This window comes from Symphodus melops (genome assembly GCF_947650265.1).
Source record: "Symphodus melops genome assembly, chromosome: 6".
In the NCBI taxonomy this organism is placed as follows: Eukaryota; Metazoa; Chordata; class Actinopteri; order Labriformes; family Labridae; genus Symphodus; species Symphodus melops.
In genome coordinates, this window is record NC_136696.1 from 15,857,970 (window position 1) to 15,885,279 (window position 27,310).

The 27,310-nt window shown below is 37.5% G+C and overlaps 1 protein-coding gene across 1 annotated transcript; it reads right to left on the bottom strand.

The window, feature by feature from the left end:
• Positions 1-6,808: 6,808 nt before the first annotated feature.
• On the bottom strand, positions 6,809-8,806 carry LOC306825672 (ras-related and estrogen-regulated growth inhibitor-like protein). The gene is made up of 4 exons (XM_079346555.1): positions 8,713-8,806; positions 8,572-8,625; positions 8,404-8,480; positions 6,809-7,908 (listed from the first exon to the last, which is right to left on the bottom strand). Exons 1-4 carry the CDS (start codon positions 8,759-8,761, stop codon positions 7,486-7,488), a joined length of 603 nt encoding a protein of 200 aa, XP_079202681.1. The 5' UTR covers positions 8,762-8,806; the 3' UTR covers positions 6,809-7,485.
• Positions 8,807-27,310: the final 18,504 nt, after the last annotated feature.

Below are 27,310 nucleotides of genomic sequence, written 5' to 3' on the forward strand. Positions count from 1 at the left end.
AAAGAGGAACCTTGTGTGAGAGAGTTGGGCTTATGACTTGAGAAGAGTATACATTGAGTTTGACAGGTGTTAAATTTCAGAAATACTCTGGTACAAGCCTCATCTGTCAACTCAGAGACATACAAAGCAGCTTGGTCCTGTAGCTCTGACTCTTAATTGTTTTGATAAACCTGTTTTACACATAATAGAGCACTTGACATATTGAAATGCCTTTGGTGACAGTTTGAAACAAAGCATCTGACAAAATTATGCAAAAGTTAATTTTGTTCAAAAGACTCAAAAGTAAATGAAAATGTGCTGCTGGGTTGATGAAGCACAGAAAAGCACCTGAAAATAAGTTATATAAGCCTGAAAACAAAAAGTACCAAGTGCTTGTGGACTTTGTACCTTCACTGCTGGGGATTGGATGTGGGTTACTGTGTGGACACACCAGGACCTTATTTGGAAAGTTGTTGATCTGTAGCGAGCTGCAGGGGGTCCTTATGTGTCTGCATGGGAGCTTAGCAAAGGCAAAAGTGCATAGGTAATGCAATAGTTGGAATGTCTGAAAAGTTAAAACATTGTTTATTAAATCTGTGTAACGAAAAGGCTCACTGAGCACCTTAGTTTGTTTAACAGTCCACACATTCCAGACCCCCCATGTAAATCATGTATTAACAAACTGAAAGTCTTTGGTACATTGATAGATGCTGTGATGTCACAAGGTGAAACTTCCTAAGAGAAATAAAGGAAAGATCTAAAAAGCTGTACAAGACACTTTACTGGATACTCGTTTGTTTTGGAATTTTCAAAAAGCTTTTTAATTGTATATAGCTATAATCAAGAAATAATCTGACATAACCCTCTGATTTTTGTTTTGTTTGTAGTTATGCCAACTGACCCCCTTGTTTCCAGCCCTTCATGCTTTGCTTATTTAGCTAGCTGTTTGCTCCAGCAGTATGTTTAGCATACATACATCAGACCCTCTCAGTTTACTTAATTTCACGTATTAACAATTTGTTTAGCCCAAAAAGAGACAGAAAGCTAAGTTATGAGTTAAAGCTACTTCAAATAGATTATAAATGGTCATTAGGTTTCAGATAATGCTAAATGACATAATTTTTGAAAAATATCAATTTTATTAAAGCAAGCAGTAACTTTCAGTATGTAGGTCTTAGAATGAAACAGCAGGTAAATTAAGTAGGGTTCATTTTATTTACCCAATGACAAAATTGTGAAAATATGAACGTAAACTCCATAAAAATGCTAACCAGCCTAGCTTACAAGCATCACATGCTAGCACGTTATCTTCTTTCTCTTCTGACTGATGGTAGCCTACAGTAAGTAAAGCTTAGTGCGGTAAAACTGCCTCCAAATAATTGAATAATAACACAATATGAACATAAACATTAGTATTTGAAAAAGAAAAACTGCAACGCTGATAAAAAATGTGATCATTTTAACATGTGAACTGGATGTTATCCAAATGAATATTAGCCTACCAATAATAAGGACCTCTAAGACCACATTGTTACCCAGCCTAAATGTTTCTGCTTTCAGGAAAACAGAACAGTCAAACACTGATGAATCAATCTCTGCATTTATTTAGCAAATTATAAATTGAGTTTTATACTGTCCGACTTTCTTCAACATAAGAAACAAAGAGTTATACAAAAACAAACCCAACATTTTTAGATTTTTTTAAATATTTGATCTTTTCTGTGTCATACTGCATTCATTTAAAGTGAACATGTGGAGGACATTTTGTTTCTTGATCAACCTATACTGCTCCTCTCACCTTCTCTGATTGTTTACTTGCACTTTCCTTGCACTTGCTAACCTTGCAGCCCTCTTATCCTTTGATCCTTTTACACTTGTAACCCAATCATGAAATCAGGCCTACGTGTATTTAATAAGGTGAAGAAAATTACATTTTGGTAGCTTGATCAGTTGTGTCTCCTTAATGTGATACCAGGCAAGCAGGAAACAGCACTCCGAGCAGGTACATAATGGCTTGGTTGGTTATTCAGGCACGTGTCAGCTTCAAATGGAGTTCTTCTAAATCCCCAAACAAATTCAGGAGTGAGGATAGGATATATTTCCATTTCATTTCAGTTGCAAGTTTGCTCCAACATTCAGAATCTGTCTTTGTTTCCCCTTGAATAAATTAAAAATATGAAGGTTTACATTATTTTGGACAATTTACAGACAGCTTTACAGACACTGGGATCAACTGCTCCTTTAGATGTCTTTAGCTCTATTCGCATTGGAATAATATTACCTGTGGACCTCTCGTAAGTTGCAATAAATGCAAAGGTGCAGCAGATACCAAAAACATTCATGAAAATTAAATAGCTGTGTGACACAAGAGACAAGCGAAGAGGGCAATGGTGGGAATGTCCAGCCCAAAATAAGTAATTGGTTCATCGTTTAACTTTTGTTGTTGTTGCTCAGCTCAGAACCATTGTCATCACAGACTTTGTCTGTATAAAGAATATTTAGAAATAAAAATGCCATAGACTAAGGAAAAACAACATAGAGGAGGACCCAATTGCAGAACCAAAACATTTATTCTAAAGAAAATCTTACTTTCTTAAAAATAAAACAGAAAAAAACAAGGAGTCACAAGGAATTACAAAGACTGACACTGGGAAACTGATACAACATACGAAAAACAATTATCTGAATTAGAAGGGAAGAAACACAGACACTAACTAGACAGGGGTAATCAGACACGGTTGAGACTAATGACACAGCTGAAGACAGTCAGGGCAATCAACAATGGAGGGAAACACAGAGGCAGGAATAAAGACAAGAAACACTGTGGACTACTACAACGTAAATCAAGAAACACTGAATACAAATAGAATAATGTACCAGTATCAACCACTGGAGCAAAGAAAAACAAGGATAACAAATTACAAAATTAAACAGGAAACACTAAAGACCAAACTAGGAAACATTACCACACACAGGGAACAAGATTATGGAATGGGAAACTCAGAAAATGTGCAAAATACAAAACCAACTTTTGACAAAAAATGTTTAAAACTATTTATAATGAGTATTTAGTATTTTCTTAGAATTAAAATCTTTTCTGAGAAACCTGAAGGCTCCTTTTTACTCTCTGAGGAACCACTTTCCTGTTCATACAACCTTTTTCCATAAATGACTTCGATTTAAAACACTCAGAAAGGGTCCAGTGCTTTAGTTACTCTTTAACTTAATGCGCTGAGTCATATGCTATTTTTTCAATCTTTGTGTTCCAAAATGCCCCCCACACTGTCGACTTCGTAATAGCTTAGGCTGTCTCTTAATAAGAACATATGCTTTGTTTTTCTTTTGTGTAGGTTGCGCCAAAAAGGAAGTACCAGTTTAGGTACCAAAAGTGCTTGGTTGGTCAAATCTTCTCCGCCTGCTCGTGACAGTTCACAATTTGGTTGACTGCACATTTGTATGATTATGTTGCACATTGTGATAGCTTGTTAATCAGAGAGTTTACAAATGTAGTCTTCACAAACCAGCGCTGTTTAATATATTTTTTTCAATGACATAAAACACATCTGGAAGTGTCACTTTAATTTGATTTTTGAAAGCTTTTTCACAACTGAAAAAGGCAGTTGCAAGTGTCTAATTTAGGACTACAGATTGGAGTTTAAAGGGATACTTCACCCATTTGCATGAAGCTTTGTGTCATTAGAAACATGGTAGTAGTGTTGAATGGTCATGAATCCAGCCCTCATTTTGCCCTGAGACGAGAAAAATGTGTTTTTCTTTGCTTGAAAGTTTTCTTCATGTGATGCAAAAAGCGTCATATTGCATTGTTTCTAATGATACACAGCTTCATGTAAATGGGTGAAGTATCCCTTTAATGGTGGTGACGTTTAAATCAGTATGTTGAAGTTGTTAACGGCTTCATTCCTAATTACATTTGACTTTCTTGCTGTCAGAGTCATAACATTGTGTCATAATGTTTCATTTCCTTTAATAATGAGGTACAGTCCATAGCTATTACCAGACCAGTCTCTCAACAAAAATGAAAACACATCTCTTGTTCAGCCCCCTGTATTGCTGGAAGGAAACTGACACCTTTCAACTGCCTGACAAAAACCCCACAGCATTCGTCGCTGTGGGGCTACAACAGTAGTTTTGTTTGGCTAATGTTAACCAACAAAAATGACACTATTGCTGTTCTTGTTAGCACAAAAATGCCACCATTAGCTTACACCATGATTTGATTGTACAGCAGTGGGTATGCTAGCTTTAGCCTGTGCAGGTGTTATCTCTATACAGTCACTGAGCAAAGTTTTAAACAGGTAGTAGTTGTTTAAAAAGCACCTGTTTCTTTTACTTAACACGTCATAAAATAAATCTGTATACTCTCAAACTCAGGTAAAAGACTACACAACTGTCAGGGGCACAAACAAACTTCAACTGTTAGATAAGTTGCATTGATATTGTTTTCACTGGACATTACTCATGGAAAACACTTTATTTGGGAGGATAAAAAGTGGTGTATGCTAAAGTTGGGATACAGTGTTTCTTGTCAGAAAGCTTCCGCTATTCACACTTTCCCAATGTATTTGTGTTGGTAAGAGGGAGAGAACGAGCTGGTGCACTGATGCAGCTTCTCCAGGCGATTGGTCTGTCCAGTACACAACTCATTAAACGTCTCCTGTGTCATACAGTAGCATTGTAAATATTATTGTAATTTTTAAGTTTTTAAACATCATAAGTGGGACTTTAGTATAGCCCACTAATCTTAAAAGACAGATAGCCTTCATTAAGGGTCACATTATGTGTTGTACAAAAAAGTGGATAATATAAACATCACATGGGATGAGCAGCACATGTCAAGTGTTGTGTCTACAATATACATTTTCATCACACCCAGCATGTGCTTTACGTTTTATAGTGTAACTGAGAAGTGCATTTGATAATCTAAAATGTCAAAGTGCCTGCTTTCTAATTGTGCTTAAATATGTTCTTAATGTGGGATCAGAGAGCATCTTACCCAGGATGACAAGTAGTTGCTTTCAAGTTTCGAAAAGCTGTTTCATTTCATTTAGATGCTAATTCATATGCTAATAATTGGTTTTACTTACAATAGCATGTTCACAAATGCCTTTTTCTCGTTCAACCACGAGAAAAAGGGGGGCCTCGTCCCATCAGCTGCTTTGACGTAGTAAAATTTCATCTAAACTATGTGGTTTGAACGTGTCTTATGTATGTTCAAGTTTAGATGTTTCTGCAGATATGTCGCTGACTTTCCAAAAGTGACGCAGCACACGGAGAGACAAGACACAAGCTGGAGGCAGCTCATGCAGGTGACATGTCTTTGTTAGGTCTGTTCTGGGTCCTGTTGTGAAGTGACCCATATGGATCAGAGACTGTGAAAAGAGCCTGCAAGGCCAGACTGTACCAGTCTGGTTTTGTTAACCTGTGCCTTGTTCCTGTCTGAGTCCTAATACAAAAGAAAAGAATAAAGGGGGAACTGGCACCAGCTTACTTACCATTTTCCCTCCCATGCTGCTTCCCTATTAGCCACCAATATAGACTTTCTCTTTCTTACACCTAATGACAGGAGGCTGAGGGAGTAACAAGAGGAAAATATCTGTAGCCTAACACAGGAGGTCAGACCAAGTTTACAACAGCAGGCCAGCCACAAATTAGACCTTACTCCTAGTGTCAGAGAGGAATTCAAAGACCCTCACTGAAATGAAAGATGGCTCTGAGGTCTTTGCACAGTTTCAAATCTGTGGAAGAGATGTGAAAGGGTTTTAAGAATGTGAATGTTCAAAACAAATATGTGGATAATTTTATCACTTGACTTTATGTTTTAGTGGATATTTTTAAGCTTCTAAAACCGGCATTGTCACTTTTTGCTAACTTGTGTGAAACAAATGTTTCGTAGCATGTTTAACATGGCATATTACTGAGAAAAGAGTGCACACACAGGACTGAAGGGTGAATTGGTCATTTGTGTGAGAAGATAATTTTGCAGTTTATTATTTTCTATGATGTCTCTGATTTAGAATTAATTTTCAAAAAATGTCTTAACTGTATCAAATCATATACCTATAACTGCCTTTCTTTTGGCTGCCAGCCTATTGAAAAATGGGTGATCTGTTTTCCTGACATAAATCAATTGATCATACTATAATAGCCGAAATGTAAAATGTTATCAAAACATTTTTTTGCCAGTTACAAAAATCCAACAATATCTTCAGATGTGTTGGAGAAAAATCTGTTGAGAGTAATGGCACACAGTTTCTGGCATGTATGATGATATAATCAGTAAAACGACCATCTTTCATTAGATCTGGGTCAGCTAAATTAGCTTGCAAGGTATGCATTGAGGCTGTACAGTGGTGCAGTGGTCAGGGTTTGAGTATGTTCTTGAGTTCTTGAAATAGTTTGCATGTTTTTGCTGTGCATGTATGTGTTTCCTTCAGGTTCTTCAGCTTCCTCTTAAAAGTACATGCTCATTACGTTAATTGGTGACTCTAAATTATTAGTAGGTGTGGATGTGGGTGTGACTATTGTTTGTCTATGTATGTCACTCCTGTGTTCTCTCCCAATGACAATTGAGATCGGCTCAAACCCCCTTCATCCCATCATTGATTATGGATGGAAGTATGAATGTATGCAATGGCATGGCACTGAGTTCCTTCAACTTCCTCCATAATGATCAGAGCCTTTATCATAGTTTCTTACCAAGTATTAAATTGTTCTAAATGGGATCCTTTTTCAGTGACCTAAATGGTAATGGTAATAAACTTTTTCAACATGAATAAAAATCAAACGTGTGCAAATTTTATGCTTTATTTAAACCATTACAAGCCACAACAGAAGGTTAAGTCAAACAAACAGTTCATAAACAACAATTATAACTTATTAAACAGCTCATAAATATATGGAAAACCCTTTTGTTGTGTTGCTTTTCAGTGTTTAGACTTCAATAAATACAAATATCCAAGAGTCACTTTGAATATAAGATAGAGTGGTTCACTTATTCCACCAATAAAAAAAAGGTGCATTTGTTCAAAGAGCTTTAATGATGAACATTTTCTTTGGTCATAATAGTAAGTAAAGGCATTTACTTTGTGCATAGACTATCCTCCAATATGAGGTCACAGCTGGTGTCTAAAGCTACAATACACTGCAAGCCTTGTTGCAAACTTTAGTAAATAACAAGTCAAGTATCTTTATAAATAACGACACTGTGCAGTTTCTTTTATTCACCTTTTTCTTGAAGTGAAGCAAACTTTAAAAACCTGTTACCCAAAACCTCTGTGATCTCTGAGACGTCGCTTTGACTTCATGATCTCTGAAGCTTCATGGCTTTTTTCTTCTCTGGAGTCTTTCATGCTTTTCTGGAGTGTGTTACAATGACTCTCCTGTGGCTCAACAGCATGTGACTCATCTGGCAGACTGGCTTTCTGCACATGAGGTGTCACCTCTCTTATGCAAATTCACAAAACCGCCTCTTAAGTGTCTGTGTAACTAAACAGAGTCAATCCGTCTCCTGGCAAACACTGCAGACATGCTTTTCACTATTCCCTTGAACCCTGAAGGCCTCTTCATGGTCAGTTTGGCATCCTTCATCCTGTCCACCAGCCCATGAAACACCACGAGCACACTGTGGTAGTTCTCAGCTGCAGACACCTCGTAGAAGAGGCAGTCAGTTTTAAGAGCAAGCAGCCGGCCCTCCTCACTCAGCACTGTCCGCCTGTGGTGGAGGTCCCTTTTATTACCCACGATCACTATGGGCACTTTGTCTGTGTTCAGGCAGTCTCTAGTCGACTTGATGGTCTGAATGAGTCGACTCACAGTGTTGAAGCTGGCTCTGTCACAGATGCTGTACACAATAACAAAACCGTCTGCCCATTGGACCTTCTTTTCAAGGAGTGACGGCACGGACAGGTCCTGTCAAATCCCACAATTTTAAGTCAAATACAATAAAAGTAGTAAAACACATTTCCTCAAGTTTAAATACAGCCTTCCTGTGTAAGTTGTTCTGCTTTGTTTTTCAGTTCACTATCGCTACTTCTTAAACAAACTAGGTCAAACTATCCAGAAGTCAAAGACAGTGTGAGAGATGGAATCATATTAACCACATGCTATCTAATTTCTGGAAATTCTTCATAATGTTCCGTTATTTATGTGATCTTTAATAAACATGTTGCTTTCGTACAGTGTAAATAAAATATACTTGTCCTTCAAAGGGTACTGCCCTGATAAAACCACATTTTAATACTGCAGATTAAGGAATGTGGAAATGATTAAACCATGTTGTTTAGTTCTCGTTGGAAAACATTTAATTAAATTAATCCTTTTTTTTTCTTAGTTTAACTATTTAAGAGTTATTTTAGTGCTATCAGCATGTAAGCAGAATGAACCCTACTGAAAAGTTATTCTTACCTCGGAATAAGGAGAGTCCCAAACATTCAGAGTGATTTCTCTCCCGTCCAACACAAAACTATGGCTATAGATGGACTCTGCAAGACACAAAGGAAGGTTACTTGAAGTGTTGAAACTACGAAAAGTCTGCATCTTATTGACTTTAATCAGAGGCTAAAGAGGAATTACCAATATGTCCGTACTCTCCGATAAATCTCCGAGTTAAGAGGCGTACAGTAAGAGCTGAAAATGACATGTAAACCACAATGAGCAGAAGAAACGTTTCAATCTTGACAGTTTTTCTTCAACATTTCACTTTTCCTTTTTTACCTGATTTCCCGACGCTCTCTGTTCCCATCACAACAATGTTGGCATCCATCTTCAAGTGGAGCAGCTTTGTGAAGCCGCTCGGGCTCTGATGTGTTTGCAGCTGGCTCAAAGCGCTTGTTATAAGAGGGAGCTCAGTGGGGCGGGGAAACAAATCACTCACAACAACAACAGAAACAGCAATCATTTCATTATTCCTCCCTCACGTGGACGAAGTCGCGCGCCTGTGAGGCTGGAACCTGCGATCAGCTGATTGATAAGAAAACGTGGACCAACACGCACACAATCATATGTTTCGGTCAGTGTTACCATAAGACCAACACCATGTTGATAAAAAAAACCAGACATAGGCTGCATGGACTGTACATTTATAGGCTATGTGAATATGTCATTTTGATGGGCTATTTGAGGTTTGTATCGTTCATCACTACAAAGAGGAATATCCGATTGCCTTTTGTTTTTTTTTTAGACAGTCTGCTATCTTAAAATGTTAAAGTGTAATAGTGATCAGACAACAACATATTTAGCTTTCAGATCAAACGCCAAAACCAGTAGCCTACACCTGTTTAAATATACACTTTAACCTACACAATGCACTTTTTGAATGTACTGAATAATCGATGAAGAAAACTGAAAATATGTTCTGTATTTGTTGAAAATTTCACTTTAAAAGTGCAGGACTATTAAATGTTACAGATCCTCGATGTTGGTATTTTTAACCTTTACTTGAAGGTATTGGATAGGCTGTTATTTTGCTGTGTATTCCCTTCAAATCCTGATGTTAATATCAATCAATCTTTTACTAATGTAGAGCCACAACCGAAGGGTATTGTATTAGGTATACTCTGCATAAAGAGCACGTCTAGCCTGTTACCTTTTTTTAACATGAGTTTTTTTATTGAGCATGTGGGGACACTGGGCAAAGAAACACTTCCTTTGAACAAGCTAAACCCTTTAACAGAACAGAGTCACTGGAGCAGAATCAAGTATACATTCACACCCAGGGACACTTACAGATATGAACAACAGCTATGATCATACAGAAGTATTAAAAGTATTATGGCAGCTATAAAACAATATACAACTGATAATACTGGTTAGTTATGGGAGTGAAGTAGTAGGTCCAAAGGCTCTGGCAGTCAACATAACCAGAGGCCATAGGACATGATGGTGCCTGTTCATTAAGAGCTTTGTAGGCAAGAAGAGGGACGTTAAATTCTGTTCTTTAGGGAGTCAGTGCAGATCATCTCTCACAAGTGAAGTTTGGTTTCTCTTCTATGTCATTCAGATGTGGAGTCTATAGAAATTATTCAAAACAAGAAAGCACAAAAATCCAGCCTACAAGTAATGAATTCATGGACTTGTTTTTAATGTGCCTTAATTTGCAATGCAATGTAAAACTGCTTTTAATAAGCTGACAAGAAAAAAACAAAACATTGTCTGTAACATAAAGTTGTATATTCTCGGTTTAAGCAATGAACAAAATAAATCATTTACTGCTGAAGAACATTTAGTGTTGCTGTAGAGGTAAAAAATAAATAAGAAGTTTTTGAGAACAAATGTCTTTACCTTTTCTTCTTTTTTCGTCAGCAAGATAATTACAACTTCTCCCCTTTAATGCTGCAAAATGAAGAATGACCACAAGGGGGGACTAGATTTCAATAAATGTCTTCACACCTACAGCCTTGTTCTAAACAGATGACTTTATTTTGCTTCCTGGAGCCAGATAAGGCAGAGGACGCATGCTGGACACTGATTGGCTGAGCAGAAACAGACCCTCAGATAATTGGCTCTCTGTAGATTAAGACTCTAACACACGCCTCCCTGTGTGTGTGTGTGTGTGTGTGTGTGTGTGTGTGTGTGTGTGTGTGTGTGTTAGACTGTGCAATCACACTTTGTCCTCCAAAGCTTTAGCTTCTCCTCTGTGGGATACAATTTCCGTATTTAATCTAATTACTCTCACTAACCTGGTTTTTATGTTTGCATGTAAACATACTGATGCAAATGTTTCTGTGCCTAAGTCACACACAATAAAGTCAAGTCCATTTTTACGACAGCATTCACCCCCCCCCCCCCCCCCCCCCATTTTCTGAGTGCTCCCTGTACCTTATTTTTCAATGAGAGGAGCTCTGCAGAAACAGAAGCTGCATGCTTATTTAGGCTGCAGCAGTATAACCAGATCATAGAGACGGTCTGTTTCATCTCTGATATCACTTCCCCTCTGTTATCTCATGTAAATAAGATTATTCTGTGGCTGGAAGCAGAGGAGATGGGTTTTCAATTATTTGGCCATTTCTGTTGTATAAACTTGGTATAGATGAATTTTTCTTGCATATACAGTATTTTGGACGTAGGATTTGGAATTTTAGGAAAAATCCCAGCCCTCAGATGCTTTGTTGGAGAATATACATATTTATTGTGATGTGTCATAAGATACAAATTTTTTTGGTTTTACTAGCTTAAATGTAAGTTAGAAAAGTCTGAGCTTGTATTTGTTGTATGTCTGCAGTATTTATCCTTGTGTCTTAGTGCCAAGACTGTGAATGCACTTATTAAAGGAAATGATAGGGAGCCCGATATAATTGAGTCTGTCACAAGGTTTTTTAATGTCTATATTTAAGTATTAATTTATTTTACACACAGGAACACATATACAAGGCACATCAAACATGTGTGTGGGTGCTATAGAAGCCTACTGATGGTTTGTACAAAATCCACAACCAGAAGAAAAACACTGCAAAACGTCATTAAAAAAAAATGGCCAAAACTAACTAGATTTCAGTCATCTTAAAATGCAGGAATTTAGCATAAACAAGCAACTAACAACATGAAGAACAAAATTGAAGAACACAAAAACATTAACAAACAATAAATAATTGACTGATAGTTATGGATCCAAATGATGTTTTTTGTCATCAGTTTCTAAGTTTTTTGTACACAATCAACAACATAGGAGGACTATTTAAATGAACATATTCATTCTGCAAGATCGCCCCCTGATCCTTGATTAAGAATTGACGAAGGGATGTTTTATACAGCTGGAGATGAAGATATTATAGTCATCATCATGAGGGGTGTGGACAGGTGCTGGCTTCGTACAACAGAGAGAGAGAAACAATTACATTCATAAAAAAACATGCTTATACTTGAAACAAATGCCTCATACTTCAACCTTAAAATGAAACGTCTAATAATTCATTTGTGAAAAGCTGTTAACAATTAAGAGTATGGATGTTTAGCATCAAGTCACAGTGCTTTTTAAAAGATATAAATTAACCAGTTGTCACATTTCCCAGGCTGTCAGCAGCACTGACCTTTATCATCACTTCACTTCAGTGTGAAATTCATCACACACATCCGAGGCACATTAAGTTTCCTGGCAAGTGAAGGTGCTACATTCATGAAAATTCATACTGTGGCAGCAGCTGCAGTGATACTGCAGTGGCGAGAAATGTTTCTGGTCCCTAAGGCAGACAATTGAGAAGCAAACAATCCCAAAACAAACAAATATGCAACAAAACCATAGAACACATCCTCATGTCATCTATCGAGACTCTTTAACAATATTTGGAGAATAATTTAGATTTTGAGATGTATTTCATTACGCTTCAGAGCAATCGTGCCTCATAACAACCTGTGAATGTCCTGTGTCCCAATAAGACCTAGTTTGTTCTAATTGATGCGCTGAACGCTGCACCTCAGTCAAGATAATAAATGCAGACGGGAGAAAATTATGTTAAACTTCACTGCCAATTTAATTTAGTGACAAGTAACAGAACCCATGCAAATGCGCTTCAGTGCAGGTTGTTTTCGATGAGGCTGGGCTCCTCTGTCACAGTTTCGTGCTGTGTAATTGATGAAAAAGCAAATTGAACCTTAACTCCAGCGAAACTGTCAGACTGTTGTTCCCTTGTGACCATTTCAAGCAAATATGCTTGCAAATATACTTCAGGCTCAAGGACATTTTGAAATGAGAGGATTGTGGGGGTTTTTGGAAGCAAAATATATTTATGTCATATTCCTTAATTTATTTGCATCCCGCAGAGTTTAAAAGCCAAGCAGGACTTTGATTTTTATTTATTTATTTATTCTTTTTTTGGGGGGGGGGGGTTAATCCTGCACACAGTAGCAGGTATTACTGAAGGTATTTAGGTTAATACTAAATATATTTATTAGAACATTTACATAATAATTCAGGGAGAAGACAAACAACCCTCTGCACCATTCAGAGGTACAGTCTTTCCTCGTCTCTCAACAAGGCCTTTAAAAGCAGGTCCACAGGAAACTGCTCCGGCTGTGTGTGCTTATGCAAATAAATCTTCTTACATACTTAACTCGCTTTCGCTCTGTGTGAGATAATTCCACTCCTCCCTGTTCCAGGTCTAGGATAAGGAAATGAAATAACAACTGTCCTCGAGATAAAAAGTGTCTGATGGCAGGTTTTATTCAAATTAACTGTCGATTTGCAATTCTATTTGAAATGTGCCAGTTAATAGACAACACTGAACTACAGTGAGGCAGCGATGGATACTCATCCAGCCAGAGATGTGCACACATTACCATTTAGTTCATTTAGACTCCATTTGAAACTAATGTAAAATTATATAATGAGATGCAGTGAAAGAGATAGATACAATCTGTGCTGAAGTTTCTGGCATCGTTAATGTTCTTAGAAAATATTTTCACTTTACAGAGAAGATGAAAAAGGAATTAATGCTCAGAGTCTCTAACCCGCATTGGCTTCCACCACATTTTGCTGCACGTATGTCATCTCAACAACCACCATAACAACAAGTTGTTTTTTTTTTTTTTAAAACAGACCACCAATTTTTTTTTATATACTAATAATATATATATTAGTTCTGTTTTGTATCACAACAATCGGTGTAAATACAGGCAAGATGGGGTATGTGAATAGTTTTTTGTACAGCAACATTAACCCTTTAACGTTCTGGTCGACCATATGGTAGAGCACATTTTGAATCACTATATCTTACTGAAAAGCATGTTTTACTTAATTCCACCTGTTTCAGCCATCTCTACCAGTTGTTTAGGTACGTTATACTAAAAAGGTCCACTAGATGTCACTGCGTTTTGAAATAGCATGCTGAGGAAGTTAGCCTCCTCACAGGAAGTTAGCCAGAGCAAAACCACTCCTGACATGAGGCCTCTGTTTGCCATAATTTTCAAATGTAAGCTCATGTTTTCTGACATATTATCATGCCTGAGGAGTTACTGAACATAACTGTGTAAATTGAATGATAAAAAGAAAGACGAAAAAGGGTCAAGTAATTTTTGCAAAAAGTGCTCAACCAAACGGTTCATTTGGCGCTTTATGGTAAAGGTAGTGAAGCTAAGCAAATGTAATTAAAATGGACTATTTGCTAAAAATAATAAAACTTCTGATCATTAATTGATGTTCATATGATACATTTTGATATAATATCATTATATATGATGAAATGACTTTAGAAAGTTTAGTTGTCTAAAAACATGCTTGACCAAATGGTTCAATTGTCCTTTAGTTGTAAGACTGGGTACATTTAAAATATTTTGTAAAATAAAAACACATTACAATTTCTGTGAAATTAAAACACTATTACTGTTGATTTAATGTGATTTCATCATGAAATATTTATATCAGTATGGTATTTCACTTTCTTTTTTGCAAATAGTAGATGGATGTGAAAACATTTTATGGTGCTAGGTCACGCACCTTTCTGGCCCTTATACCAGAAAATCCTCAAGACTCTGATGCTGATCTAAGTGATGATGATGACGACTGTACAGAGGATCCTGATTATCAGCCCACACAAGTAGAAGAGACTGGGGATTCTTCTTTTGACTCTATGGATGAGGAGGAAGTTGCTTCAACAAGCACATCTACCAAACCAACAAGAAGTGGAGAAGAGGGAAAAATGTCCTCAAAACCATTTCCTTGGAAGAGATAGAGGACAGCCCTAACCCTAGTTCTGGATGTCTGGGTGTCAAGTGCATTGGCACTGCTCCCTTGATGACAGACAAAGAACTGATGAAGAAAGGTTGTGGAGCTTTTGATTACCGGTCAGCTGAAGGGGTGATCGAAGTGAAATCGTCTGACAACAAATGTGTCAACCTTCTCAGCAATGCATGTGGGATCAAGCCTCTTTCAACTGTCAAATGGTGGAGCAAGGAGGCCCATGCAAAGATCTCCATCCCATGCCCATCATTCATTCTTGCCTACAATGAGCATATGGGAGGCATTGATCTTTCTGACATGCTGGTGCACTTGTACAAGACTCCAGCCAAGTCAAGGCGATGGTACATTCCTCTGTTTGGTTACATCCTTGACCTGTGCATCTCAAATTCCTGGCTTGTCTACAAGAGGGCCTGTGGCCCACTGAAAGCGAAACCGATCCCTCTCAAAAGGTTTCGACTGGCAGTCGTGCACAGTTTGAAGCAAGTCAACAAGCCTGCATCCAAAGTTGGCCGACCATCTACCTCCTCCCCACCACGCGAGCCATCTCAGAAGAAACGCTACAGCCCAAGACCCTCACAACCACAACCAGATGTGCGGTATGACAACTGTGGGCATTTGCCACTTCACTGTGACAAGTGGGGACGGTGCAACCTCTGTCCAGGTGGAAGTGCCAGAAATGCATGGTTTTCCTGTGTTTGAATGCAAACCAGCAATGCTTCGTAGCATACCACCAGAAATGAATGGATCCAAAAACATTTGTGCAGTTGCACCACCAGATAGCTGAGCAATTTTGATTGCTGTTGTCTACAGTTTATTTTATTTTTTCTACATTTTCTGTATTTGTGAATGCATTTTGATACATTGGCTGATTTAAGTTATTCAATTTTGAAAGTATGTTATAATTTTCAGTTTTATATATAGTCATGTTCATAGAAAGAGTTATCTATGCATAAAAATATCTTTTATTTCAGTTAAATGCATAAATGTCCAGGCCTTCTGGAAGTTTTCTTCATGTGATGCAATATGACGTTTTTTGCATCACATGAAGAAAACTTTCAAGCAAAGAAAAACACATTTTTCTCGTCTCAGAGCAAAATGAGGGCTGGATTCATGACCATTCAACACTACTACCATGTTTCTAATGATACACAGCTTCATGTAAATGGGTGAAGTATTCCTTTAATAGTTTTTATTAAAGCAGCGAGAATAAAGATGTATTATGTTTAACAGATATGAAGCCAATCTGTCTGTCTGTCCTGCTCTTTCTATGTCACATTACAGGTGCAACTTGTCCTGTATTTTCATGCACACGTGATATAATGCAAATTCAATGTCCACATGCTGTGAATGACAGGAGGAGAGCTGAACGGAGAGTGGTTATCAGGATTTATAACAATGCAGTGCAGAAAGAATATGCAATGCTGATTTTGTGTTAATGGTGCTGATCCTTTCCACTGTTTTCACCCGAAAAAGAAGCTTCAGTCTTTTCAAATTAAAGACAAACCACAGAAATGAACTCTGAAACTGAACATTACACACCTATTAATCGAACAAAGTTTTATATATAACATTATCATTTCAGTTTGTAATCACGTGGTATGCTCTGCTTGTTCTTGTGTCTGCATTGTGTTATTAACGTTTTTACATTTATTAACTTTTAAGTCGGCATTTGCTCCACAAACTGTACTATCTCAGGGTGACTGTCCATTAGCATGCTAGCATCTGATTAGCTCGAAAAACAAACAACAACTTCTGACTACAACTGAATTTTCATTAGTTAGTTCTATTCATCATCATACTCATAAATTCAACAGCAATTAGTAACAGTGGTTTTCAACTCTTTTAGCCGCAAGACCTACCACCAACTTTTCCCTTCCACCAAATTGTGACCCAAATTTCTATAAAAAAAATAAAATAATAATTGTTTATTTCAGGGGGTTTTTTTATGCCTTTTTTTGTTAAAGGGACAGCACAGAGCTAAGAGTCAGAAATGGTGAGAGAGGTAGGGGGTAGCCATAGTTTGGATTCAGACCCGTGCCACCTCCACAGGTATCTGTTCAGTGAGTGTGTGGCACGAACCACTAGGATACAGGAATCCCAATTTCGTATATATTTTTTAATCAACATTTGCAATTTGGTCCTCAGATGGTACAAAACATGTGTCAGAAGCAATCAGTTGCTTGCAGCTGATCAAACTCAAGGCATCCATCATCAGCGACCACTTATCCTCTAATGCGCTCATTAGACAGCTGTGATACAGGACTGGAGAAGGGGGAAGAGCAGGCCATTAGCATGTCATTTCCCAGACAGGAAGGAAGCTTTCAGGCTTGCTGTGTAAGAATTATAGAATGAGAGAAAAAGACCAGGGCACACCATTTTTATATCAGTGAGACTATTCAGAGACTGAAATAATTGCCCCTTTCACTGCCAGCATCAGAGAAGTAAAGAGGCCTCTCCAAACAAAATCTAGCAAATATGGACAGTGCTTTTTAAACAATCTAAAACCTTTATCAGTCTGCTTTTAGCAGGCTTGTGATTTAAAAAAACAAGTATGTGTTCCTTGTTGATAGTATGTTGATAGTTATTCTCTACACTTTTACACATGCACTGATTTCATAATATTGCCAATGTCTTCAATGAAAAACATATTTTCCAGGTTGCTCTACCAGCCCGTTGAGATTGTAAGGCCATGTGTTCACATGTTGCTCTCCGTTTGGTAGCATTTCAAGAAAGATTCTGTGCTTACAGTGAAAAGTGCAGCCTGAATATTTCATGGTATAAATATAGTAAGTGGTATGTAATGTTCCCTAGGGGCTTCTCAGAATTTCACATAATGTCCTCTCCATCACTCCCAAGTTCCCTCTCACTTTGTGCCACAGGGCAGGAGAGACACTGAATGACTTTAACACCTTGGATACTTTTTAAGGGATTAATATGGATTGAAGGGCACAATGTTTTGCTAAAAGCATTGACTTTTTACATAACTGTACCACAAAGCTTAAATGATTAGCATTAGTGATTCAGTTAGGAAAATAGTTTTCGATTTAGTTTATCTTGAAGTAAGAACCAAAAGTCTGTTGTACATTATTCCAAATATATTTCATAACAAAAAGACACACGTAGAATAAGCTGGAGCGCATAGTGAAATGTTTGGTCGTCAAAGAGACACATTTTTGTTTGTTGGAGTTGGTGGAAGCTAAAACAGAGTTGAAAGGAGAGGGAATGTTGTAAATGACAAACATAATGCTTATTGTGGGTGTATATTGCCAGATGTGTAAATAGAAACAAGCTTTTAGTTTGAGTTTGCCAAAACAACTTTACAATGGGATGATATGAACCCTGGATTACAATATGTTCATGATAAGAATATGCCAACTAAAAATACTGAAGGGGTTGTCAAAGCTTCTCAAAGCTTTTTCAATAAAGATTCCGGTCATTGTTAAACCGGTCAGTCTTGCTATAGCAAACAATCTATTTGTTTTGGCTTACTCACCATGCACTCTGGCTTTATTTTAGTGTATCTTAAAGCATTTTGTGGTTAATGAAGGCTTCCAATAAAGATATTCTGGTGCAATAAAACTGCCCAAGTTCAATCAAAACTCCCTGACTGTAAAGGAGAGAGATAAAGAGAGATCATAAACGACTCTCTGTATCATTTTAACCAGGTTTGATACATTTATGGGAAGTCCTCTTATAAATACTTGAAATCTTAAAAACCGTATAAAAGCTTCGCTCAATGTCAATAATATTAAATAAAGTAAGGTTGTTCTAACTGATCTTCACTCAGACTAGATATAAAAATACAACTGAGACCAGAAGAGCCACATGAATATCTTGTGCTGTGCTGAGCAGAATTTGAGTGAATTATCTCCTTCGCTGCATGAAATCATCTTAACTGTGGACAGCCTCCAGTGACAGAGAGCCCTTTGAATGTGGTGTCCAATTAGTCAGCTTTTCAACGTGAATTATCAGCCCACCACATGCCAAACACTGACAATCAAAATGTCAACGACTAAAATATCTCCCTAGCAAAAGGAGCGATGAAATCTGCTGAGTGAACGGATGAAGACCACAAAACTGCTTCACTATGCCTTCGGACTGTTACTGCAGAGGTAGCACTGTAGTTGTTTTCTCATAAGGCTGGCAGATCCCACCATGTGGATGACCCCACCCATCCTAAACAAAGCTTTACTGTGACTTCCCCTCTCAGTCCAACTGCGGCGACATTTGATTTACAAGCCTTTTCCTCTTTGGCTGCCTTTTGTAGCTGAACCATTGCACGAAGGCTTTAATTAAAGGGATTATAGGCCTGTGGTGGTATACTTCTCGCCGAAGCTCTCTACCCCCTTAGCTCTCTGCTTTTCAGTACATGGTGATTTTGCTCCAGGTGTTTAATACCTTTCCAGTCAGGTTGCTTTAAAGCTGTAATAGTATACTGTATTTCTTAACACTATGGTTGCAGCTGGAAAAAGTTATGAACACAATGCTACTAAAGAGTTGTTTATTAGACGCCCATACATTATAGAGAAACACCAATGAAAGTTTGTTTCCTACTTGTCTGATATTCTCCTTTATGGCTCTTTTCTCCTGTCTATCAGCTCCTATTGAAATACATGGCTCGGTTTATAGTGTACAGGTTTTAGAGCTCTCTCTCTCTCTCTCTTAAAAAGCTGCCTGCCTTATCTGAACAAAACTCTGGGAGGTCAGTGGGAGGGAACAAAACTCCAAAGTGTCAGGCCGAACAGCTTAACAATAAGGTGAAACTTGCTGTAAAGCGTCATTAGACAAGAGTAGCTGCAGACTGACTCAGATGATGTGGGGTAATCACTGACCCCAGGAATACAATATTAGTATATGAAAACCTCTTCTGTTTACATGATTCCTGCAGAAAACATAGCAGATACATATTTTTATTGTCAATGAGAACAACATCTTGCACCCCGCATCTCTTTATTTCTTGTTCTAGTTTTAAATGAAGGATCTCTGGTGGCAGAATATGTGCTTTACTATTTTTAAACTCTCAAATAGTAACATTATTATTATTATTATTATTATTATTATTATTATTATTATTATTATTATTATTATTATTATTATTATTATTATTATTATTATTATGGAAATATAAGTCTGGCTTTATAAATAGAAATGTTTTAAAATAAAAAAAACTCATTAACACATACCAACTCTGTATGGGGCTCTCTCAAGAGTTACGTTTGGGCTCAACTGTAGCAAAGCGAGGGGAAAACAAAATGATACAGAAGCATGTGACTGTTGCCTGAGGTTATACTCGGTTTTTTCTCCCAACGCAAGGTACAGGAGTTCTCAGTGAAGCTTTTTCTGAAAAAAAGAGTGTTTGAACAGTTTGCCTTCATTTAAATGTGTGAAGTTTAAAGTAAACACGGGATTATCCAGGTAAAGTCAACAAGTGTATGCTTCTTGTTGACATCATGATAAGGCTGTAAGGTTAAAGGCTGAAAAGGTCATAAAAAGGATTAAAAAATAGTGCATTGACTCCTCTTTGTCCCTTTGACATCATGTTGCTTCAACTGTGATTTCTCCGTTTGGAAGCATGTTGTTCATATTTGCAAATATTGTTTTGACAGACAAATGTGAGGCCAGTCGACACTGTACTGAAACGTCCTCTCGTTGGCTCCCCGAGGCAGTCTCGTCTGTCCTTCAATTGTTTCTGTCTCACCCATCTTGTAACTCAAAACTTTTTTGTGTGTTTTGTTCCCATGCTTAGCTGAATCTTCCTCTTTGCTTACTCTTTGTGTTGATTCAACCAAACTTGTCTTTCTGGTTGCAGCAGATTTGCATTTTTTCTTTAGTGTTTCTGGGTCATTCCCATCCAGCAGGTTGGACAGGTGTTTAAAATATCATCACACACATGCAAACACATTTGCACTTGTCTTTCAAAGACAACACAATCTCTGCTAGGTGGAGGAACTCTCCCTTTAAATGTAATGGTTTATCATCACTTGTTCCAGGGCAAGATCACTTGGATTTAAACTAAGAGAAGAGCAGTGTTTTCAGCTTCATTGAGGCATTGGTTGCATCTGAGAATGAGCACATGTATCCCTTAGCTTGATTTACCTTGGGGACCACGGGGCTCTTATGTCTGAAAGCCTCTCACCAGCAGCAGCAGCAGCACAGATGGATATTACTCTATTTTAAAACCTAACTCTGCCCTCTCTATTGATACAAGAGTAAAAATAGACAGCAGAGCGATGAAATGGTTTAAATGTAGAACAGACAGCGGCTTACTATATTTAGACTGGACACAATCACAAAAAGTGCCTCGTGACATTTTAGTAACTCCCCATTGAAGCTGCAAATGCCATGTCCTCACATTCCTGCAGCATTTATGAGTCCTGAAGATTGTTACTGATGTCGGAAGGAAATGTTAAGTATAGGTGTAATCTTACTTCAAGTTATTGCTTAAACTTTTGAGCAAATTGAACTTGGCAGTAAATGTTGGATAATACAAATATGTACAGCGTGAGTCAGACCACTAAATTAAATTTTCTCTTGTCGGTGTTGTAAGAAATTATATTTAAAAACTCTTAACAGTCACATTCGGTTATAAATTCTGTGAAGTTCCACAACATGAATGGATTTCAATTAAATCAAACACTGAACACAGTTGACTTGTAATTACATGGATTCATTGCAGCAGCTGAAATAGTATCTAAAACTGCCTCTTTGTTCTTTGGTCTGGAATAGCTTGAAAGTGAATGTGGCTGAAGCTCTTGTGCTCATGGTTATAAATGGGGATCTGGAGGAATAGCACATGTTTTTACTTTTTCCCCCCTACTAAAAATATTCTGCCAGTATCTATGAGTTTTAAGTAAGCACTGTCCTCTGCAGAGGCCGCTCCCTCCAGGTGAAATTCAGGCTCAGCAGTACTGCACAGCTGAGTGATGCAGCGCCTGAGGCGAGACCAGCTGATCATCGGTCTGAAAGAGACAGCTCTGGGCTCAGAATGAACTAGGGAGCTGTCACTGTCTGAACATGCACAGAAATTCATGGTTACTGGTTTCAGTCTGACGCTGCTAAAAATGAGGGAATTGCAGTTTTTTTTTACAGTTATAAAGTTCTGGGTAGGCCTACCAATATACACGCATCATGAAAAAAAAATCGAGCTGGCATTGGTTTAGCAATGTGACAATTATTTTAAAATAAAGTAAAAAGTGAAGATCATTGTGAATGCAGATGGATTTTTCTGTGTCATGCATTCCTGATAAGAACAGAATGAAGATCTTCCAAATTTAGACTCTATTCTTCTTTGCCCATATTTCAGACTCTGTTAAGGCTATCTTTGACTGTACAAGTTAGCTTTGAAAATGGCAGTCACCAGTACAGGATTTTTAATTGTTAGACTTCAAAGTCAAACCTCTTAACGTTTTAGTCATTGGGGGGATTGAGGAAGGATAATTGCTTTGTGAACAGCTCCATTAAATCTCTTCTTTTTTTGCAGATAATGTGTTTTCTGCTCCAACAAACAATCATCTCTGTCAAGAACCTGGCTAGTTTTTAGTCAAATGGGAAACTGCTTGGATGAGTGCCAGCACCAAGGGGCAACCAACTTTCTGAGCTTGCTGCTTCTGCAATCCAGCCCCAGAGAAAGACAAGAGACAGATAGTGTGTGTCATTAATTTAACAAATCCAATTAAGTTATTTACAATAAAGCTGAAAATTGTAAATGGATTAAAAACTGAAGAGAATTAATATAACTACTCCAGTGGACAGTGGCATGGCCTGTGTCATTTCCAAATTAATCTAATGATAAGTTTACAACAACAGCAGAAAGTTCTTCTCCACAGAGCCTGCTGCCCAAAATTTTCTCTGAACCATCTCCATGGCAACCACTGTGGCGTAAGAGATAGGCTTAAGCTATGCGGGTGTATGCTGAGATCTAACATCAGATGAGATGAGCTGTGGGATGATCATTTGGCTTAAACACCGCCAGAAAGTCGCTGAACCAGCTGCTGATTTTTTTTTTCTTGTCTTGGCAGTGACTGAATCAGTGTTTGGGGTTTAGTAGTCACACAGATACAAAAACTACTCTGGACAGCTGCAGGTAAAGGACAGACACAGCCAATGACTGTATCAAGCTCTTCTAACTGGATGGGAAAACTGTTGGGACCAAATGAGCAGTGAACCATGAACTGTCAGAGAGAAAGCAGTCTGCGAAAGAGGTGGTTTTCTTTTCACACTGGATATGTGAAAGGAAAAACACTGTTCATAAAGACAATTATGACACAAAACAAGATTAAACCCCATTACAGGTATCTCGTGTACATGTTTCAAACCTGGGCTGCAACATAAAGGCTTTTTCATGTGCCTCTCTGAAAGGGCTCATACATTACGTAATCAACAAGAGAGTGCACTCAGCGGCGTTCAGATTTCCATCGGGTGTGTCTCTGGGTGGTCAACCCCTCTACCTCCTATTCCCATCCCAAACAAGGAAGAGTTAAAATTCCCTGATGTCTCCGGTCTACCCAAAAATCAAGATGGTGATGAGGCTAACACAAACAGGGATATTTTATTCTGTCTTCTGCATATGGGGTTGGTTGTGAACTATTTTTCCAGTCTGCAAGAGGCTGTTGTTTTTTTTCTTAAAGAAGGACCAATCAGTATTCTTGAATTTGTGCATGCATGTTGCCATTTCTTTTTGACCAAAAAGTTTCTAATGTATCCACATCATAAAAAAACAAGTTCCCTTAAAAAAAGCCATTTTACAGATATTTAACATAGCAGACACCTTATTAATGTCTTTATTTATTTGGGATGCAAACCTGAAATGAAATGCTAATATCACAATACATGAAGTCTATACCTGATGATATCCAAGTCATTCTTTAGAAATGTTTCCAAAGGGAATCAATATTGACATAAGATTTTTTTTTTGGAAGTACATTGCTGGAACAATGAGAAGCTTTAAAGCATACTGGCATAATTGTGTGCCAAAATCCCACACTGACTGATCAAGGTGGATGAAAAATGTACGCAGTCACTAACACACTATACCTATGACGCTAAAACTGAAACGAAAAACTGCAATTCGGTTTCAGCAAACATTTTGTTTTCTTTTTTACCCAGTAGCCATTGTTTGTTCTGCCAGTAATTCCTCATACTTCTCCCATGTCCCAGTATGTCCCAGCAGACGGGCTGGGCTTTCTTTTCCACAGTCCACCCATTTCTAAAAGCTATAAATAGCAGCTGTTTCAGAGGGCAGAACAATAGTCTGCATCCTTTTCCATTCATACATTCCTGGCTCCAGTCCAGCCATCTCCGCCCACTGCCTGTTACTACCTGACTCATGCCCCAGCATGTCTACTGTATATAAACAGTGATGTGTACATGCGCACACACAGGCACGAACACATGCATAAAAAACAATTTTCATGTACAGTAACTGCTCTGTGTTTGATTAACTTATCTGAGCAAATAAATACTACTACTTATTACTATAAGAAAGCCATAATATACCTACATGTCTTTTAATATAATATTTATATTGCTTTGAAACAGTTCTCATAAGAGATCAGATTTTAAAACAAAACAGTTAGGGGAACATATGTCTGTCTAGTCCTGAATGTGTGCAAGGATAAATGTGTTTGGTTAGCAGATGATTAAACAACATTTCTATTAAGATAAGAGTTTAAATGACTCTCCTGTGATGTGGTAGTGAAAAAGGAATACAAAAAAAAAAAGAAAACTGGATCTATGAAGTCCCTTATAAGATTTGGGGGATTTTCAGGTCAGTGTTGATAAATTCCTTTCACTTTAGTAAGAAGTAAGACATCTGACTTCTTGTCTAACAGATTAATGCCTGACTTCCCTGTTAACAAAACTGTAGATGATAATCTTAAAACATGTCGTGAGACCAAGTTGGTCAAACGTGTTGGGTGAAATTGTCACATTGTCAGTTTAAAGTCACAGGTATTATAGGGGGATGCTGTTAACGACATACAAAGTCCAAATACTTTGTGAGTGTATCATGATGTTTTCAGGTATCTGTACTTTACTCAGGTATTTATTTGTCACACAAAACACTACTGCACATGTTACATATTTCAATTAATCAGTCAATCTTTATTTGTATAGGTTGAGACCTTACCATTTATAGTATTTACAAAGACCCAAAATTAATCCACCATGAACACAACACTGAGCAACATTAGGAACATTTACAGTGGCAAAGAAACAAAGACATGACTTAATAGGCAGAAACAACCACGCATATTAGAAAATAAATCATTTGAAAGAAATAATTAAATTGTCACAAATGTGTAACAGCAAGCTATCTGTCCTACATCAAGACCAAGTTAAACATAATAGCAACAGATGACAACTTCTTCTTTTATTCTTTAAAGCACCAAGCATGACAGACATCACTAAGCTAAACAACTAGGAGAGGATGGCAAAGGAGAGAAAAAGAGGTGGAGTCTTCTTCTGCTGTAACAGTTATTTTGTACCTATACATTTCTTCTAACAAGCACTTTGGTCAAAGCATAACTCACCACAAGGGATACAAAGTACACGAGTTGTAGAGTTGTGGGTTTATTATTTAGGAATGAATTGAGTGAAGTGATGACGTCATTCTAACTGAATAATCTCTCAGTTTATAATTTACTTCAGTAAATGCTCTGAGCACGAACTCACACATGGGTGTATACGCATGCAGCTGGTAAGTCTTTGCGGTCTTTGTACAATTCTCGGCTATAACAAATGTGTCTGCACTACATTTACATTTCTCATAGTGCAGTTCTTTCAGTTTTCAGTGTTTACATACCTCTCTCAGATGTAACACATCAGCACTGAGGGATTTTAGCACTCTACTCTGAAACTGTCAGCTTGGTGATTTTTTTTACATTTTCCATGCAGAAGTTTTTGAGTTGGAATGTGCAGGTCCAGAATAAGGGAGTGTCTACAAATGACGATCACTTTGCACTGGACACCTGCCAAAACCTGGTCTGAGAAGGAGGGGGCTGTCCTGAATCCCAGACTTCTGTCAAAAACATGCAGTGATCATTTATACCTGTCACTGTGGCTTACATCATCTGTGGCTTTAGGGAAGCGAAAGACAGAAGCTTTCAGGTGCAAAGACTGAAGATCAAATGGACAAAATTAGTGGTGTGGTATCAATGCAACATCTTTACTGTATGTGGCATTTTATAACTATAACATATTGTATTTATTTTTTACTTTATCTGTAAAGGGATCATGCACAATATCAGTTATAAATGTTTTCATTTGGTGGCGTGAACCATTTGCTTAAAGCTCATTTTCATCTGCAGTCCCTTGGGTCTGCATGTACTTTAATCAGACGTTTCAATTCATCTGTTTGTTCACTCAAGTGTTGTGCAGGAAAAATGTGGAGGAAAATGATAAAACTTCCCAAAATTTTATGTAGTTCTGAGCTTAATGTAACTTTTATTTTAACAGATTTAAAAGGATTTAAAAGGAACCTAAACCATGTGTTTTAACAATTCAACAATTGGCTTTTCTTCTTTAAAAAAGTTTGTTACATTTAAGAATCTTAAGTATGTCAAATAACACTTGACATAATTCATATTCATGATGAGTTCCAATATCACTTTGTGTTCTTTCATCCATCCAAAACCCTGCTTCAGTTGGTTTCCAAAAAAACAGCATGCACTCACGCCCCTCACTAAAATAATCTCAGCACTTAAGAGCACATGTAATAAAAACAAATCTTTTAACCATCTTGCATGTCACTGTGGTGTGTTCACCTCCATCTAAACGCTGTGTTTGGTTCAAAAACACATTTCACAGTTCATGAATTACCAGCTCATCTTGCTGACCTTTAAAAGTCTCCATGCTGTTGCTGCTGCTGTGCAGAAAACCTTTGCAGCTTTTACACAACATTTGTTTGTCATCCTGTTTATTTCCAAACCATCATTATCAAATTATGTGGTTACATTACATCACAGCCACTGCAATACCTCATCCCAGACATGCTGACAGCAAGAAAATCCAGTAAATGTTGGAAACACATTGTGCAAACATCCAATAGCCTTCCATTACTTTACATAAGCACCGTTGAAGACCTAGAGCTGACAGGAGGAGCAGTAAAATTTATTGTTTGGAACATTTTTTGGCTTGGTTGATAGTTCTGATGGAGCCTATTCCACCTCATTCTTGTCTTAACCTGCTGCACATGTTTTCTCTTGACAAGGAATGTATGTATGCATAAAGTATGAGGTGTGATGAAGATTTTTTTTTTTTTACAGCCATGTCATGTTTTAAAGGTCAAATTGTTAATAATAGAACTAAGACAATAAGTCATTGAAATAGAGACTTGATCGAACAAAAATCCAAACCAAATCCAAAGTGATATATCAAGCTGAATTCAGCCACCTGGCCTGTAAAAGTCCCCTTGGGCAATATGATTACTTTGAGATTCTCTCCTTTTCTTACATTCTTTCACCTATAGGCTAACCAAACATGAAAATAAATTACTCATTGATTATATTGTTCATCCTCCAGAAAGCCAAACATATCTCACACAGGAAATCAAGTTAAAGTCTTACTTTTAACCATCAGGCAATGTGGAGTTACACATCATCCTTTTTGTTTATGTCACCCATAAAATGTTTTAACATGTTGGAT

Bases quoted from the DNA above. Each gene is read 5' to 3' on its own strand.
- LOC306825672 (XM_079346555.1), bottom strand. From the start codon at position 8,761: ATGGATGCCAACATTGTTGTGATGGGAACAGAGAGCGTCGGGAAATCA. The intron at 8,626-8,712 runs GTAAAAAAGGAA...TGTCATTTTCAG, and splicing joins AGAGAGCGTCGGGAAATCAG to CTCTTACTGTACGCCTCTTA. The intron at 8,481-8,571 runs GTAATTCCTCTT...TGTGTCTTGCAG, and splicing joins CGGAGAGTACGGACATATTG to AGTCCATCTATAGCCATAGT.